Source organism: Lonchura striata, chromosome 3, assembly GCF_046129695.1.
Source record: "Lonchura striata isolate bLonStr1 chromosome 3, bLonStr1.mat, whole genome shotgun sequence".
Lineage (NCBI taxonomy): Eukaryota > Metazoa > Chordata > Aves > Passeriformes > Estrildidae > Lonchura > Lonchura striata.
This window is the reverse complement of record NC_134605.1, coordinates 58,704,153-58,720,381: the sequence shown is the minus strand read 5'-3', so window position 1 is coordinate 58,720,381 and position 16,229 is coordinate 58,704,153. Positions and strand designations below refer to the sequence as shown.

Genomic DNA, 16,229 nt, shown 5'->3' with positions numbered 1-16,229 from the left:
ACTCCCTGTAGATTTTAGCAGCGTTTCACACAAGAACTACTCTCCTGATTTTTTAATGGAGTGTCTCAGTGTCTTACCTATTTTCAGCTCTTCGCCATTACCTGTCATAATACTGTTCATGATGGGAACATGCCAAGGGATGCAATGTCACATTAATAATTGTTAATATATAACAGGGCAGATATCTAAAGTGATAAGTATTTTAGAAATAATTTTTTTTTTTCCTTTTCATATTTGTTTCCAGCACTTTCCATTTTATAGGCTGCTTGTTCTACTTCTCATGTCCTTGTTGTCAGTTGCTGAAATACTACTTTGTAGTGGCCACAAAATAAGGAGCAGTATATCACTAGTCATCTGTAAACCTTAATTTAAAAATACATGCTTTGGAAGCTGGTTGTCAAATCTGTTAAGCCTTCTTCTGGCTTGCAGTCATGTTTTAAACAAATACAGTTTTTCTCTACTAAGTGTTTTTAATTGCTTGCATCAGCATCTGCAGAGATAAAATACTTCAACTCCCTAGTGAGCTGCATCATTTCCAGTTAGTTCCATGTCTTTTGATATCAATCCCATGTGCCTAGAATGTGATCTGCTAAACACACATAGATGGTAAACAAAATATGCACATGCTGAATGATCATCTGAGAGGGAGGAGGAATCTGTTTTAAGCAAGTGCATTTACAAATCAGTGAAAACTCCATTTATAGGCAATAGAAATAAACCATCTCCTCCAGAGCACCCAACATGTCTGTTTAAGGTGAGATCACTTTCTCTCTCTGGGTGCCTGGAAAGTCAGTGTAAAGAGAGACTATGTTGCATGCTCAGGTCTGACCCATACTGATCAAGAGGTATGATTTCATTAATTTAGCCATAGATTTTTAACTGACATGTGGCCCAGTGTATCTCAGTGAGATTATATTCCATACTCAGAACTGAAAAATTAATAACTGGATAATCTCTTATTAAGCAGGAATGGTTCTTACAAGTCTGCAAATTTATCATTCACAGCACATCAGTAAAATATAACCTTAGTGGCAGCCTGATGTCTGGAAGCCAAAGTGATCCTGGAATACAAAGAAACTTTGGACCCAAATCTGGAAACATGAGTCCCATTTGAGACCCTCTTTTGCATTAGCCAATAAAGCATGTCCCATCGTCTCATGATCATTACTTAAAAGAAGTATATGGATTATTTTGTCCCTTCAGAAAAGCTAGGTCCCTGTATATCCACACATCATTCTTATTTTTTACTTCAGTGTTCACTTCACCACGATTAGTCATTAACTGCAGTTGTATGGTATATATATTACATCTGTTCAAATCCATACAAAGGCTATTTTTTTTCATCTATAATTGATACAGAACAGTTCTCAGGAGGAAGCTACTCTGTATGGCATATACTTTGTACCTGGGGAGACATTAGCTGTACAGCTGTCTTCAGACCAGTACTACATTTACCTGAACTAATAAATTTATTTCCCTAAGAAAAGCAAAAACGGTAACTGACTGACTTACAATATATTTTTGAAGATAGGACTGTGTGCTAGAGTTCTATTCTCTGGTAGACTATAAAGAATATTACTTCTTTACAAAACTATTTATTTCTATAGATTTGGAAACTAAGTATATGGATTTTCTATACCAGCGTAGAAATACTCAATACCAAACCACTAGAGACCAATCATAACTAAATAGTGCAGAGGGAAGGATGTTTACAAGAACTGAGAAAGCAGGATAAAGTCTAAGAAGGCTTAGGCCTTATCCTATAAACCACTTATTTGTGTGCTTCATATACTACATTCATAAAAGATGGCCTGAACTGTGAGATATCTCTTCCTCATCAACACGCAAGAGACACTCCATAGAGTATTGAGTTCTTCACATCCTCACTCATGGGAAGAGATAATTCAGTGAACAGATCCCTACCAAGTAAACAGGCCAAGGCTGTGGATCACTTCCTAAACAGTCCAACCTTTCCAAATAAGGAACTGCTGAAGGAGCCATGGACACACAGCCCTGCTGTTCTTGCCTGGTGCTGCTTATCCCTCCTGCCGGAGGAGGAGAGAGGCAGCACCCATTGTAGCAGCTGGCAATCTAGGCAATCTAGAAATTACTCAGGAGTGAACTCTTGCGTTCACCTGGTGCTTCTCAGAGGCAGATGAGTCCAGATGGGGATGTTACAGGGAAGGCTAAATCTGACAAGTAAGGCCCGCACAGCTCCAGGAACGCAACCGGAGCTGTGGAACGGCTCCTGCCCCTCTCTCCGCAGGTGCGGGAGGAGGGCGCCATTTCCCATTTCTCGCTCCCCTCCCGTTGCCGGGCTCCGGCGCGCTGCCGGCCCGCAGCGCCCGTGCCGCTGTCCCGGCGGGGCCGAGCGCTGCCCGGCGGCTCCGCGGGGCGTCGCCCTCGGCGCGGGCAGCGCGGCCCCGCCGCCCCGGGGCTGCGGAGCGGGGCCGCGGGCTGGCTCCGCACAGCCGCGCCGGGGACCGGCGGGCACTGCAGCGGCCCCGCGGGCACTGCAGCGGGCACTGCAGCGGCCCCGCGGGCACTGCAGCGGGCACTGCAGCGGCCCCGCGGGCACTGCAGCGGCCCCGCGGGCACTGCAGCGGCCCCGCGGGCACTGCAGCGGCCCCGCGCCTGTGCCGGAAAGCCGGGAGCTACCGCATTTCAGTCTCTCAAAGAAGAGCCCGACCTTTCAGAGCCCGGCCTGACTCTCAAGCAATTGCTGGACAAATTGTCTCTGTACATATCTGTATTAATTGTTCGAAGCGTTCTATTTCAGATAGGAAATTTTTTTTCCTCCGCCTCATTATTGGAATGTTTTAGAAGCATTTTTGCAGAAATTTTCCATAGTCAGGCCTAGCCAGCATGGAAAATTTTATCCCATTATTGAAATGTAGGCCTTCATCAGCAGAAACTGCTACTGTGGGGAGCATCAGAAAGCATTTTTACTGTAGGCTGTTTTACCAGCCCTACCAGGGTAACTACAGCCACATGGTATCACATAAATATCTGTACATCTGGTACTGCAGTTAAATAGGAGCATAATGTTGTGCAATATTTCATTTCTCTTCTTAGAAGTGCCCAGATGGGCCCAGATTCATCTCACCTACCTTTAAGTACCCTAGGTAAGATGCTGAATAAGGGCCACTAGCCAAAGCTCTTTTCTGAGCATCATCCCTCATTTCTAACATCTGTCTGTAGAAATACTTCACTAGAGATGCAAGGCTGTACTAGAGTCTTTTTCATTTCTAGAGTTTTTTCCATTAATTTCTCCAGGCTCGTTATAAGTCTACAGAGGGTGGGCATAAACTACTTTTTAAGACTTTTTTGAGGGAGAGACAGGAACCTCCTGCTTAATTTGCTTATGATCCAGTCTGTCCTCCTCCAGTCTGCTGAGTATAAGGAGCACAAGGAAAATAGTTACTAAGAGTTTTCTCTTATCTCCCTAAGGCTCATAATACGGTTCATGGCTTTTGGTACACGGAGATAAGTAGCGCATACTAAACCACGTGAGATGTCTGCATTTACGTATTTAAATTTCTTTGCATGTATTATCAGTACACTCCACCCAAAGAGCATATGAAAGCCCAAGCATGCTATGCTTGCTACGCAGAGTACAATATAGTCAGTGTTCCAAGCTAAGTTGCATTGACCAGTCTGCTAAATAAAATTATCCAAGCAGGTGGTGGTTACCGCACTGCCACCAGCAGAAAGTGTGGATGACTACTTCCATTTTACATTTCACAAATGAGTGAAATTAAACTACAGATTCAGGTCTTAGTCAAAATAGCTTATAACACCTATGTCACCTGTGATTTGAGGAATCCTAGCCCTTTGCTTCTCAGTGCAGAGACTTTTCTCTAAAGGATATACAGACCTTATAGACACAGAATTCCATAAAACAAGCACAACAACAAACCCAGGTGACTTCCACAGATTCTTCCTGCAGGCATGACTGTGATACATCAAAATCAGCAAGATTAAAATCATGGACAAGTTTTTCCCCTTTTCTACAACAAACAATTGAGGCGGCATGTGTTGAATATTCATTGCTAGCAGTTGCAGACTTTTGCAGAAAGCAGCAGCAGCATAATAAGCCTACGCATGGTAGCACATTTAGAATTACAATCAGACATTGTTTTTTAAAAGGAACCCATTAAAATAATACCCTACATCTTGGCAGAGATGAAAAGCACATGATGTACACCTCTGAGTCACTGAAGTTTTATACTTCTTTGTTATTAATTGCTCCAGTGGGTTTTTTCCTTGAAAACGATAGGCCATATTTAGTGTTCTGTTACCCTGGAGCTGCAGTTCTCTGCTCGCGTATCTGCACGCAGCACCTTGCTCATGACTGGGAAATGTGAGGCAAAGATAATGTGTATGCACAGCTTCGTTGCTTGGCAAGTACGGTTTCATTTTCTATAGAAACAAATTAGCACTATATATTTTAACATCTCTAGCCTACAAAGTCATCGGCACAAAAGATGTTTCAGGAACGTTATAGCAGTGGAAGACTTTGCAGAGCCTGTCAGTGCACTATTCAAAGAGTTTTTGAATGCATGAATTTGAGAGTTTGTTGGGAGTTTGAGGGGGAGGTGACTGCATCTCTTTCAGATAATAACGGGATCTGAAAGGTTTCTTGGCTGCTATAAATTAGCATTTTTGGCTCTGAGTGTGGTCTCCCAGAAACAGTTTATAGCTAAAGCCATACACATTTTTCTGTTCCTACATTGAACAATAAAAGCTGGAAAATTACTGCAGGCTTTTATCTTACAAACATAACGAATAGAAGTACCACCCCATTAGCAAATTGCTTACACTGCTGTTATCGCAGCAGCCTGAGCAACATTTGACTGTCCAACTTTTCACAGGAACTGCTCCTCTGGATTCTCAGAATTGCTAAGACCAACAGCTGAAGTACCCAGTGGATAATGGGAGCTGTAAAGAAGGTGCAGATGCTCAGTTCCTCAGAGAAAAAAGCCATCCATCACCACACAAAAAGAAACTGAATAGGATCACCCCAGAAGTGGTTATCTTGCTTCTTGGCCAGAAGTCCCTCTTGCAGGCCATCTGGTAGCAGTACTCAGTAATAAAAAACTATTTAACAGTTTTAGGTAAACAGCTCCTGAATAGATTTTGGAACACTGGTAAACTCGGGGTACAGTGCACTGCCCCACATCACAGCGGCAAGGTTAGATTCTCCAGGCTGGACTCCCAACAGGAGCTATTTCCATCATCCCATGATAGTCTGTTTCTAGTGTATGTCTGCAATGCTGTGCTAAAACATCTCGTCTTTGTTACCTAAGGACATAATTAAAGTGTAGCTGTGCCTTGTCCACACCAGAGAGTAGTACCTTCACTTTGCTTGAGGCAGAGAAACTAACTCTGGGGAAATGGGAGCACTTGTACCATGAAAGAACACCCACACTGATACACAACCACTCTCAACACACACAGTTGGAAGACCAAGTCATATCCATGTACTTTGCCCAGCTGTATCCACGGTAAGACTTCTATGAGTGCAGTTTGATGGAATAAGCATCACACACCTAAGCCAAATTATCTTAGCCGATTGCCAACTTGGACTTATTTTTAATTTTTTAAAATCTTGCTAAAAACTTTAAATAAGGTTAAATTAAAATAAGACAGAGTTCATGGAAGTATTTTTCAGGATTTTACTGCAAACCTATGGGTCTGGTCACAAAAAAATATGATACATATAACCATGTTAATTATATTACATTACAATGATGGTATACATTACAAGTAAGTCTGTAAGTTTAAATATACATCTAGAGTTACAACTGAATGTACAGATCTTTACAATACATACAATCAGGAATGAAAATCCCTCAAACCCCAAGACCATAAATAATGCCCATTTTACAGATGATATAGTTTAAACTAAAAAGAGAGAGAAAAAAAAGAAACCAACAGCTTTGACCGACTGCAGCTGGGGCATTTTGGTCCATAAAAACCCTTTCTAAAAATAGAAATCTCTTTTCATAGCAGCAATGCTTTCTTCAAGCATTTGGATACAAGTAATTGTGAGCCCATTTCAATAATTTTAGTTGACAGTATAGATTTACAAAAGAAATTTCAAAATTACACTTAATTTATCTTCCAAATATGGAAGAAACAAACAATGCCCCACATTGTGGTATCCTGCAAGTGTCACACTGATGCTTTAAACTAAGTCCATCTGTAGTACGCAGACCACACACATACCATTTGTTCACATAGTAAACCCACATAAATTAACTGAGAAACACACTCTGCAACAGGGAAAGCTTTGGAGCTCACAAGATCTCATCAGAAAAAAGGCACATTTCATAAAATCCTTATCACGTTCAGATAGATCTTCAGGCAAGGCTTTTCAAGCACAATTACAAAACAGCTTGTTCTTACTCCTACGATCTGCTGTAGCAGTCTATGACAGCAGTCATTTTATTTTTTCTTTCCCAAGGAGACAGCACCACTTTGGGGGAAGAACAAATGGAAATGAAAAGCCTGTAAAGCTCATTTAGAGAGTGATGTGCTCTTCAAAAAAAGCTTCCAGCAAACAGTGTAGTTGAAATTAAGGCTGCAAAGCTGCCATGGTGGAAATGTGCAAATTCTCTTTCAAGGTGACTGGTCAACTGGCAGTTCCACCAGAAGGCCAAACAAAAAATAAAAATAATAATTGTTATTATTATTAAAAAAATAACAAAAGAAAAATGTTCACAAGAAAGAGTCCACGGGTGGGGCATACGAGAAGCCCAAAAAAGCCTCAGCAGCTTCTTTGACGCTGGCAGTGATGAGGATGCTGTCTGGGGACTGGCCAATGGAGTTAGGGACTGGCTCATCTGTAAACTCTGGATCAAAGTGTCGCAGGTCACTGGGGCCGCTCTGTGGAAAGGGCAGAAAAGGAATTTAGACCCAAAGATTTTGTGAGTGTGCAATTCAATTCAATATAGGGACAAGCACCCTTGTACAGAGACTCAGTATTATCACCTCAGGCCCACTGTTTAGCAGCCTTTGACAGTTTTAGTTTGACCTTTAGTGAGACATTGTGTCACTAAAAACAAGATTATTCAGTTTAGTATGGCTACACTCCCACTAAGCTCATGCAACAGAAACTAAATGCAAACATGCTACTCTGCCACACAGCAGTTTGCAGTGCAGGACTTTGATCTTCTAGCTATTAAATAAAGTTTATAAAATGCCCAGGAAAGGATGGAGAACAACCTCCACAACCCGATCCCTCACTTTACACATTAGTATCTGACAAGCCAATTGTAATCTGCCACAGGGAAGCTACTTGCTCCCTACACCTCAACTTTCCCTTTGGTAAAATGGGGAGGCTGGGCATCATTTCAAAATTGCCATGCAAATGAAGCATGTGAGAAAACAAAAAAAACAACCAAATTTAGATGGACCATCAGCAAAAAGTCAATTGCCACCTATTTTTAACTTTGTTTGGACAGACACAGGGGAAGGAAAGTTGCATTCCCTAAACACAGCCATCCGGCCACTTGCCCCTGGGCACCCCACAAAGACAACTAGTAAAAAGACACTCTCCATGCGCTCTATAATTAGAAGTGATACGTACCACATTTGGGTTAAAAGGGGGTGTAATCTTCTTATTAATGAGATCATCCCAGTTAATTGGGGAGAAGAAGATGTGATTCTTAATCTCCATCTGTTAAGAGAGAAAAAAATAGATTAATTCAGACCCAAGCTAATGTAAACAGTATGGCCCAATCATCCTCCCACACTGCATGTGGGCACTGGCCAGCTTGCACTTACAAAGTCCTCCTTGGCACCAAGTCTCTTTGTCCTGTCCTTCTGCAAGAGGCCTTCCAGAAGATGTCTAGCTGAGTTGGTAATATTTGGCTTCAGCTGCAAAGGTTTGTTCAAGATATTGTCGTACATTTCTGCGGTGTTCCTGCTGTAGAAGGGTGGCTGTGCAAAGCAAAAAAGGAGGAGTTAATGAGGCTGACAGGTAGGCATGGACTTTCTTGTGGGAAAATGTTGAGTAAGCTAGTTTGATCTGTCATGGATTTGTTGCTTACCAAGCCATAAAGCATCTCGTACAGGACTGCTCCAAGGCACCACCAGTCCACAGTCCGGTCATAGGGCTGCTTATGCAGAACTTCAGGAGCAAGATACTGTGTAAAAGAAGGGAAAGAGCCACGTGAGCCATAGGGATCTTTACAATCAAGAAAGCCCCTCCATTCATGAATGAAATCAGCTTACTGAATGCAAGCAATATCTAAGCTGAAGGTAAGCTATAATATTTTTACAAACAGGCAGATGGCTTGAGAGCTGCTCTCTCCTACTCAGCAAGCTGCATGTGTCCTACACGTCCTCACTGGCAGCCCTATTATTAGAAGGCCCATAATACCCCCTGCTCACGTAATGAGCCTTACATACACATGGGAGAAGTCAGTTTTCTCTGATAAGAACAGCTCTTGCTGTCGCTCTAAAAGTTATGGGCTGGCCGTACCTCTGGTGTGCCGCAGAAGGTGGAGGTCGTGCCATTGTGCTCTATGTTTTCTTTGCAGAGTCCAAAGTCAGTCAAGACAATGTGCCCCTGTGAATCAAGCAGGATGTTCTCTGGCTTCAAGTCTCTAAAGGAAAAAATTAAAAGATATAATGAAAGTTAGAGAAGGTGCAGTGAGAATATTTTAGTAAACTTCTCTAAAAAGCAACATCTAAGTCACCACAAAATATTAAAAGCAATTCCAAGCTCCTACTGAACTGAACTTTTCAATGCCTATTTAACAAAGCACATGTTTTTTTCTGTACAACAAAATGAACAGGGCTGCTCACCGATAAACGATGTTCAGGGAGTGCAGGTAGCCCAGTGCACTGGCAATTTCAGCAGCATAAAATCGGGCTCTCGGCTCCAGGAAGCAACGCTCCCTCTGGAGATGGTAGAACAACTACAGGAGACAGAGAGAACAAAGTTGTGTAAACGGCGCCAAAGCCTGTTAACAATGCACTTAATTAGACTCAACATATATAGCAAGGGAGAACAATAGCAGGAAATGGCCTAAGATCCTTCACTAGTTCAAAACCTGGCAGGCAGAAACATTGAATCTAGTAACTTCTCCCCCACAACTTTTCCCCTTGCAACTTTTTTTGTATTTAAAAGGAAAGGTGAAAATGTCTACCCTACCACCACGCACATGATAGGAAATACTAATAATTTTCTTACTGCTTACCTCTCCACCATTGATGTAATCCAGGACAAAATACAATTTGTCTGCAGTTTGGAAGGAAAAGTGAAGCCCGACCAGGAAGGGGTGTTTCACATTTTTCAGCAAGACATTGCGCTCTGACATAATGTGCTTCTCCTGAAAACATCAGAAATCCATTAATATTTAGTACACCTGCTTATAGTGGTAGTAGCAGTAAAAATGTTTTTGATGGGCATTGCAATGGCATTGTGAAGGGCAGCTTACCTCCTTCTTCTTCAGGATTGCTTTTTTCTGCAGGACTTTAACAGCATAGAACTGCTCTTCTGCCTTATGCCGTGCAAGAAGGACCTGAAAGTGCATAAAATTGCAGAACTGAGCAATACTGGAATACAGAAAACTTTTAAACAGAACAGCAACAAGCTTTTAAGTTAGCTGCTGAGCACTGCGCCACATCTCTCTGGTTCAGTGTGCAAACCCTTTGCTGGAAATGCCTGACACTTACCATTCTGGCAGAATAATCTAGCCCAAAGATACTACATCTAGTTTCTTTCTCTTCCAAAAGCAAAGTACATCTATTCTTCACAGCACTAGTGGACTGAATTCCCTGGCTCTTCTATGACTCATTCAAATGTAGTGTCCCTGCTCTTCCTGCTCCCTCTCCCTGCACTGGATGTGCTCAGGTTTGGTTAAAGGGACAACCATTCACCAAAGGCAGTACAAACCCTACTCTCCAGTAGGCCATAGAAGAGCTTGAGAGTAAATAAATTTAAATAAAGTTACACTTACCTTCCCAAAACTGCCTTTTCCAATCACTTTTAAGAAATGAAAGTCTGATGGTTTGGCATGTGGGTTGGATGATGGGCCGAGATTGATCTGCTGTGAAGGACTGGGCTAAAAAACAGAAACCACGTTCATTAAAACAGTTCAGCAGTGAGAGTACCAACAATTTATAATTTTAAAAAATGTAAATGAAATGACCTTGAAAATAAAGATTAACACTCTTATTGCCACTAAAACTTGATGTCTAACAGATAAACTAACAGGTACTGCCTAAGAAAAGTCTAACAACCATAGCATAATTAAAAGTGCTTGTTGAAGTTTTAAGACACATTCCATAATGAAATAACTCATAATACTTTTTAAACATTTTTTATGTTTGAAACAGAAAGTTTCAGTCTAACCTAATTATTCTTTTTTGTTTACATTAGTGTGCTATGAGATTGCACTAATGCAATACTCATTATGCTGATTTTGCTACACTCCTACTAGTGACCGAATTGATGTTCTAAAAACGTCACACTGAGTAAAATCTACTTACCGGAGGAGAAGGATTAGCATTCATAAGTTCAGGCTCTTGAGGCTGAGAGATTTTCAAGATAGACTGAACTTCAGGGCTGCAAGGATAAGAGCACACATGATTAGGAGTTACCAGGAGCAGTGCAGGCAGATCTTTCCACCAGAGGGCAAGCACGTATCGTGGAACAGTTCTGCTTGAGCCTACTACAGAAGCCAATCGAAAACAATCTATGCGATTTAAAGAGTAAATTTTTCGATTGACAGTAAGTTCCATCATGCAAAGAAATTTATATATACTCCAAGTACAACACAAAATAGGAACGGGTCACTAGAAAACTCCAACTTATTTGTTCCAAACCCAGCTCATGGAAATTGTTGCAAAGTGACTAACACCTCAACAAGACAAATAAGAGTCTTCCGCAACAGTAATGCCAGAGGAATTACAGTAAGCAAACATAATTTTTAAACTAGATCTCGCAAAATCTAGTGATATTTGTGAGTGAAAGTCCCCCAAAATTTCTGATACTTACTGCTTGCATGCATAGGAGTTGGTGGCTATCTTCTGAATGAAATCGTTTAGACCCATTCTTCTCTGCTTCATGAAAGCTATAAAAGTAAAAGGAGAAACAAAATCGTTAAGCCACCCTGACAGAAAATTCACAGCCTCTTGAGCATCTTGGAAGAAGACCTCACGCTGCTCACCGATGAGGATAGCCACCATCCCCCTCATCTTCGAGTAAGTTAAGGTAGGACCAGACGCCTCGGCTGCTTTCACGGTCATTTTCAAGCGAGAGGGGGCTCCACAGCAAGAGCCGAGCACCACCAGCTCCCAGCACCGCACTGCCTTGGCGAAGCACCCGACGCCGTTTAAGTGGCAGCGGTGATGGGCGGGACCGGGGCGGGGCGGCGACGATCGCGCCCCCCTCGACGTCCTTTGCGGGGCGGCCAGCGGCCGCCTCGGGGGATGTCGAGGGTGGGAGGGTAAGGCAATCGTCGCTGCCTTTACCACCGCCCTACCTTGGGCGCAACCCTCAGGGGAGCCCCCACACAGCACCCCCGCAGGAGCTTGCCCCAGGATGCCGAGCATCCACAGGCAAAGGAATCAAATCCCTTTTTTTTCTGCTTGACAGCAAACTCCCGTAACCCCGGTGCGCTCTCGCTCCCCCTCCTCTCTTTTGATCCGGCCCCACTTATTTCAGTTATATAAAGTTGAAATCTGGCTCTGTCTTTAGGACGACCACCTCTTCTGGAAAGTGTAGGTGTCCCTCCCACCACCACCCCGCAGCCTGCGTCCGCTCCCGGTCCCGCCGCACCGGCTGAGCGGCGATAAGGGACGCCGACGTTTCCCTGAAGGAGCCGCAGTGACTCAGAAGAACAAAATTTCCTGCCCGGTTTTCAATAAAACAAACAAATGTCCCTTCTGTGCACTGCCCTTATCCTGGCTGGGACACAACTAAAAGGAAAAGGAAAAAAAAAAGTATTTTTTAATGCCAAAAAGGGAAACAACGGGGAAAAAATAATCCGTTCCCTGAACTTGGAGGAGAGCGCAGAAATCTGCTTCTAGAAAAGCTGGGGAGATGACCAAGGGCTAGACAAGTGCAGTAATGGGGGATGGGGGGAGAAAAAGGGAAACAGCCCCTCTCTGCAGATTTTGTTTTTACTGTATACGGTCACTTGGGAACACCGTGTACCCGGGATTTAATGGCTCGGTCGCTTCCCTGGGGCACACCAGGAGCGCTGGTGCATGCACGGCGCCCAAGGTGAAAGGATGTAGCCGGGACCCTCCTCCCGGGGGACGCGGGAAGGGGCGGTGAGCGGTACCACGGCCTCCCGCCAGGCTCCTCCGCCGGGGCTCATCCCGCCCGCAGCCCTGGCACGGATCAGGCGCGTCTGGGGGCTGCCGAGCTCCTGCGCCCTACAGGCGGCTGGAAGTTTCCACCCGACGGGGTGTTGTTCATGCGCGTGTTTCGCCTCGCTGTCTGACGAAGGGCGCTGGGTTGCGGCCAGCGGCTCCAGCTGCAACCTGCCCCCGTCCTCCCCCCGCCCGGAGACCGTCTTTTTACTCTTTATTTTCTTTATTTTTTTTTTTTTTCTCTGCAGCCGCCGCTGCTGCCTCCCCCCACAACCACTGCCGGCCGCTGGGTGGCATCCCTCGGCAGCCGCCTGCGCCCTCCGCTCGGGGGGATGGCAAGCACCGCAGCACGACAGCCGCCAAAGGCAGCAGCTCACCTTGAACAGCAAGATGGATGGCCCGGAGGGGAGAGAGACCCCTGCGAAATGGGCACAGGTCTTACAAAGGTGCTGCAAAAGCGTTATAGGGAAAAAACAAAGAGGGAGGATTGCCGGCTCCGCTCCCAGCCTCCGGTGTCCTTCCCGGAGCAAGGGGCCCTTGCCCGGCCCCGCCGTCCCGGTTCGGGGAAGTGGAAGGGAGACGGCGCCAGGGAAGGAAGCGGCGACGGGAGAAGCAAGGAAATGCAGACTACAGCTGGCGGGGCTCTAGGTTCTCCCACTTGTGGCTTTCCACACTCTGTTACACACAGAAATTGCCACTCTCATTGATATAAGTGGAGAACAAAAAAAAAAACAATCCCCACAACAAAATTTGGAATTTAAAACTATCCTCAAAAAACTCATACTGATAGATTGAAAGAGACGTAGACCGTTTTCTCTGCCCCTTCGTACTGTTTTCAGAGTACTGCTGTTAAAAAACACTCGAGATTCAGTTTGGAGGGTTACCAGAGTCACTGTCCTCTGCCCCCTGGCATCTCCAGGCTACACGACGATAGCCCCCGGCACTTTCCAGTCGGCTGTGCACAGAGGCAAGCAGCTCCCAGCCCCCGGGCAGTCTCCGGGCAGAACCCACCCGCAGTTCTGCACAGCTTGCCAGAGGCTGACACCCACTGTCGTCCTCCCGGCTCAGCCGCGGCCCCCCACGCCGCCCGCAAGCGCCTCCGCTCCAGCCGGCTACACCGGCGCCCTCGCCCCCGCTCTGCGTCGGTCTTTTTGCAAGAACTCCGCTGCTCTCGCCAAGTCACCTGGCCTCTGTTCGTGCCAAGCGCTGCCTCGGCTGTCTCCCACACGCACCCGCCTGTATCCCCCGGTGCATCGCTGCGCGGGGACCCCGCTGCTGGAAGGGCTCTTTTCCCCGTGGAGAACAGTTCTCCTGGCAGGGCGGAGCGGTGAACTCACCTTTCAGCGACGACTTCTCCTCTTTGCCCCTCATCTTGCTGCCTGCCGGGACCGCGGGCGCGGCGCGGCGGCGCGGAGGCTGTGCCTGGGCTCCCGCTCCCGGCCGCTGCTGCAATCCCGAATAACTCCCCTTCCTGGCCGGGCGGCCCGCAGGCAGGAGGGAGGCGGCGAGGGCGGCGAGGCCGGCCGGCGCTCCCGCTGACCCCTTTATGGACGCACTATCGAGGGCGGCTGACATGCGGGAGCGTTATAAAGTTCAGCACGGGCCGCCCCGCACACTCTGCCCCGTTGCAACATCACCCTCAAAATTACTGTAATCAGCGCGCACACACAAACACACGCACGGGCGGAGCGGGGCGGGGGGGCCGCTCCGGCCCTCCCTGACCTGCCGGCCGCGGCCGGCCCTGCCCCACGGAAGCTTGCGCTGCCCACGCTGCCCCGGCCAGGGCGCGGTGCGAGCGGCCGCGCACCCACGGCACGGGTCCTGCGCCCCCTCCCCTCCGCCCCGGCACGGGCAGAGGCGGGGCGGGGGCCGCTGCGCTGCTGCCCGAGGGGGGCGCGGAGCTGCGGCCCCCGGCCGGGCTTCCCCGGCGGCCGGATAGCGCCGGGGCGGGACCGGCGCCCCGCTCCGACCTGGCACCCTGCGCCTTCCGCCGGCAGCGCCCCGGCGGCGCCCCCCGGCCGCGCGGCACCGCTGCCCCGCCGCCCGCCGCCGCCCGGGCCGGCGCCGCGCTCCCCCGGCCGCGCCCCGCCGCGGGAAGCCGCTGTCCCTCCGTGCGGCACCCACCTGCGCCCGGCCGGGCCCTCGCCCCCTCCCCGTGCTCCTGCCTCGTAGCAGCGATGCGCTTAACGTGGAAGGGAGGAATGCCACCCAAGGGACGAATTATTATGTTATTAGTTAAAATTAATGCGGCGTTTTAAGCTGATGAACTGGGTTCTCCAAAGCCCGGGGTGTCCTAAGCTGCGTTTTTAAACTCCTTACAGTGACAGCAGCAAGCCTCAAGAGTTAAAAGGCATGAGAGAACACAAGAAAGGAACAAGTAATAAAAGATCCCCTTTCTCAGGTGCCAAGTCTTATTGAAAAGCATCAGACACCATGAATATCTCAATAACTGCATCAAAAAATTGTATTGACAATGGTGTAGGGTTGTACAGCTAAAAAGTAAATGCAAGAAAATAATCAAAGAATCACAGTGATGTTCCACACTCATGTTAATCTTATACCTCAGCCTAAAAAAATTGACAAACTGTCCTGAAATTCTAAATTAAGTGATTTTCAAAGCAAAATGAATAATGATAAAGAAGGAAAGGGAAACTCCACACACATAATACTAATACTAATACACACAATACTCTTTGCCCCAGGATGTGCACACTCCAAAAGAATGGGTGAGATCAAGAACGGATGGACAGATCAATAGGGAAGAAACACCCAATATTTAAGTACACAGACAGCATGTCTGACCTAAAATGTTCCTGTATCACAAATCCTTGGAAGCCAGGGATGGCTTGAAGCGTATCCCTGAATAGTTGCCTGTTTTTTCCTTCTCAGGTAATATTGCAATATTAGATAATGATAACTGACCAGCTAACCTGGTAACCTGGACTGACCTGCATGGACTTTGGGCCCATACTGACATTCTGACAATCTTATACTGCACTTCTGAGTGGCATGATACTGTTTTATTAGCACCAGAAAACTCCAGGAACGGCTGCTCACTGGCAAGAAGGAAGAGAACTGATTAGATTTGTAACCTAATTTAAAACATTTGGCTCTACCAAGTACTTGTATTCCATGTAAAAGTAGCACTAGGTAAACAGATGCTAATCAAGCTCTTCACCATGACAGCATTCAAAACAGGGCCCTGCATCCAGGCTGTGAGAGATGCAGAAAGACACCGACTCTGCTGGAACAAAACACAACATGCTGGCTTACTGGCATGGGTCACCCCAGGGTCCTGCTGACTCAGAGATTGGGACATACCTGAAGTAAAGCCAGGAGGGATGTGAATTGATTTATCTTAAAGAACAAACAGCAGCTCATCACTAGCGTGGGCCTGTATTGCTCAAAGCACTTCAAAGCACATTCAGTAGTAGTTGAGCTGTGTAAATTCTCCCTAGAAAAGCTTCAATGTTTGAAGGGTTTATTAATCTGTGGTGGGCAGGCAGGTCTTAATCCTGCCCAACACTACTTTCAGGGCACACAGAAACTTTTCCCTCTTGCCCTTCAGGAAGACCAGAGGCTTCAGCAGCCCACATGGTAACTGGGACCTGTGAGCTCCCTTCTGATTCTGTACTGCTCCTCGTTGTCTGATGTGGAACTCAGTGCCTCAATCCTTCAGGAATTCGATTCTCTGATAGCTTCTGAACTTCAGTTTCGGAATTAATTCAATGCTGAATAAATGAATTCCTGCTTGCTTATCTTGCTGAATCAAGACCTAAGGATGCAGCAGGTTCCTAGAATTATTTGGCTGACTCTGGAAGGAAACTTCTTCAAATTCTGCAAATATTTTCACCAGTATTTGGCTTTGGGTTAATTAAATGAAGTTCAGGGTT

The 16,229-nt window shown here is 46.3% G+C and overlaps 1 protein-coding gene across 3 annotated transcripts in view; it reads right to left on the bottom strand.

Moving 5' to 3' along the window:
• Positions 1-5,664: 5,664 nt before the first annotated feature.
• SGK1 (serum/glucocorticoid regulated kinase 1) overlaps positions 5,665-16,229 on the bottom strand; it is a 70,035-nt gene continuing 59,470 nt past the window's right edge. Inside the window, exons 1-12 of one of the 3 annotated variants that reach the window (XM_021540658.3) lie at positions 13,674-13,973; positions 11,015-11,090; positions 10,507-10,582; positions 9,975-10,079; positions 9,453-9,536; positions 9,213-9,344; positions 8,818-8,930; positions 8,492-8,615; positions 8,058-8,153; positions 7,792-7,947; positions 7,595-7,684; positions 5,665-6,891 (exon numbers count right to left, since the gene is read on the bottom strand). In XM_021540658.3, coding sequence (XP_021396333.1) covers positions 6,724-6,891; positions 7,595-7,684; positions 7,792-7,947; positions 8,058-8,153; positions 8,492-8,615; positions 8,818-8,930; positions 9,213-9,344; positions 9,453-9,536; positions 9,975-10,079; positions 10,507-10,582; positions 11,015-11,090; positions 13,674-13,911 — 1,458 coding nt within the window. In that variant the 5' untranslated portion in view covers positions 13,912-13,973 and the 3' untranslated portion in view covers positions 5,665-6,723. Of the gene's footprint in view, positions 6,892-7,594; positions 7,685-7,791; positions 7,948-8,057; positions 8,154-8,491; positions 8,616-8,817; positions 8,931-9,212; positions 9,345-9,452; positions 9,537-9,974; positions 10,080-10,506; positions 10,583-11,014; positions 11,091-11,186; positions 11,340-13,673; positions 13,974-16,229 lie in introns of those variants that run through there. The other 2 variants (XM_021540659.3, XM_021540657.3) reach the window with 2 other exon arrangements.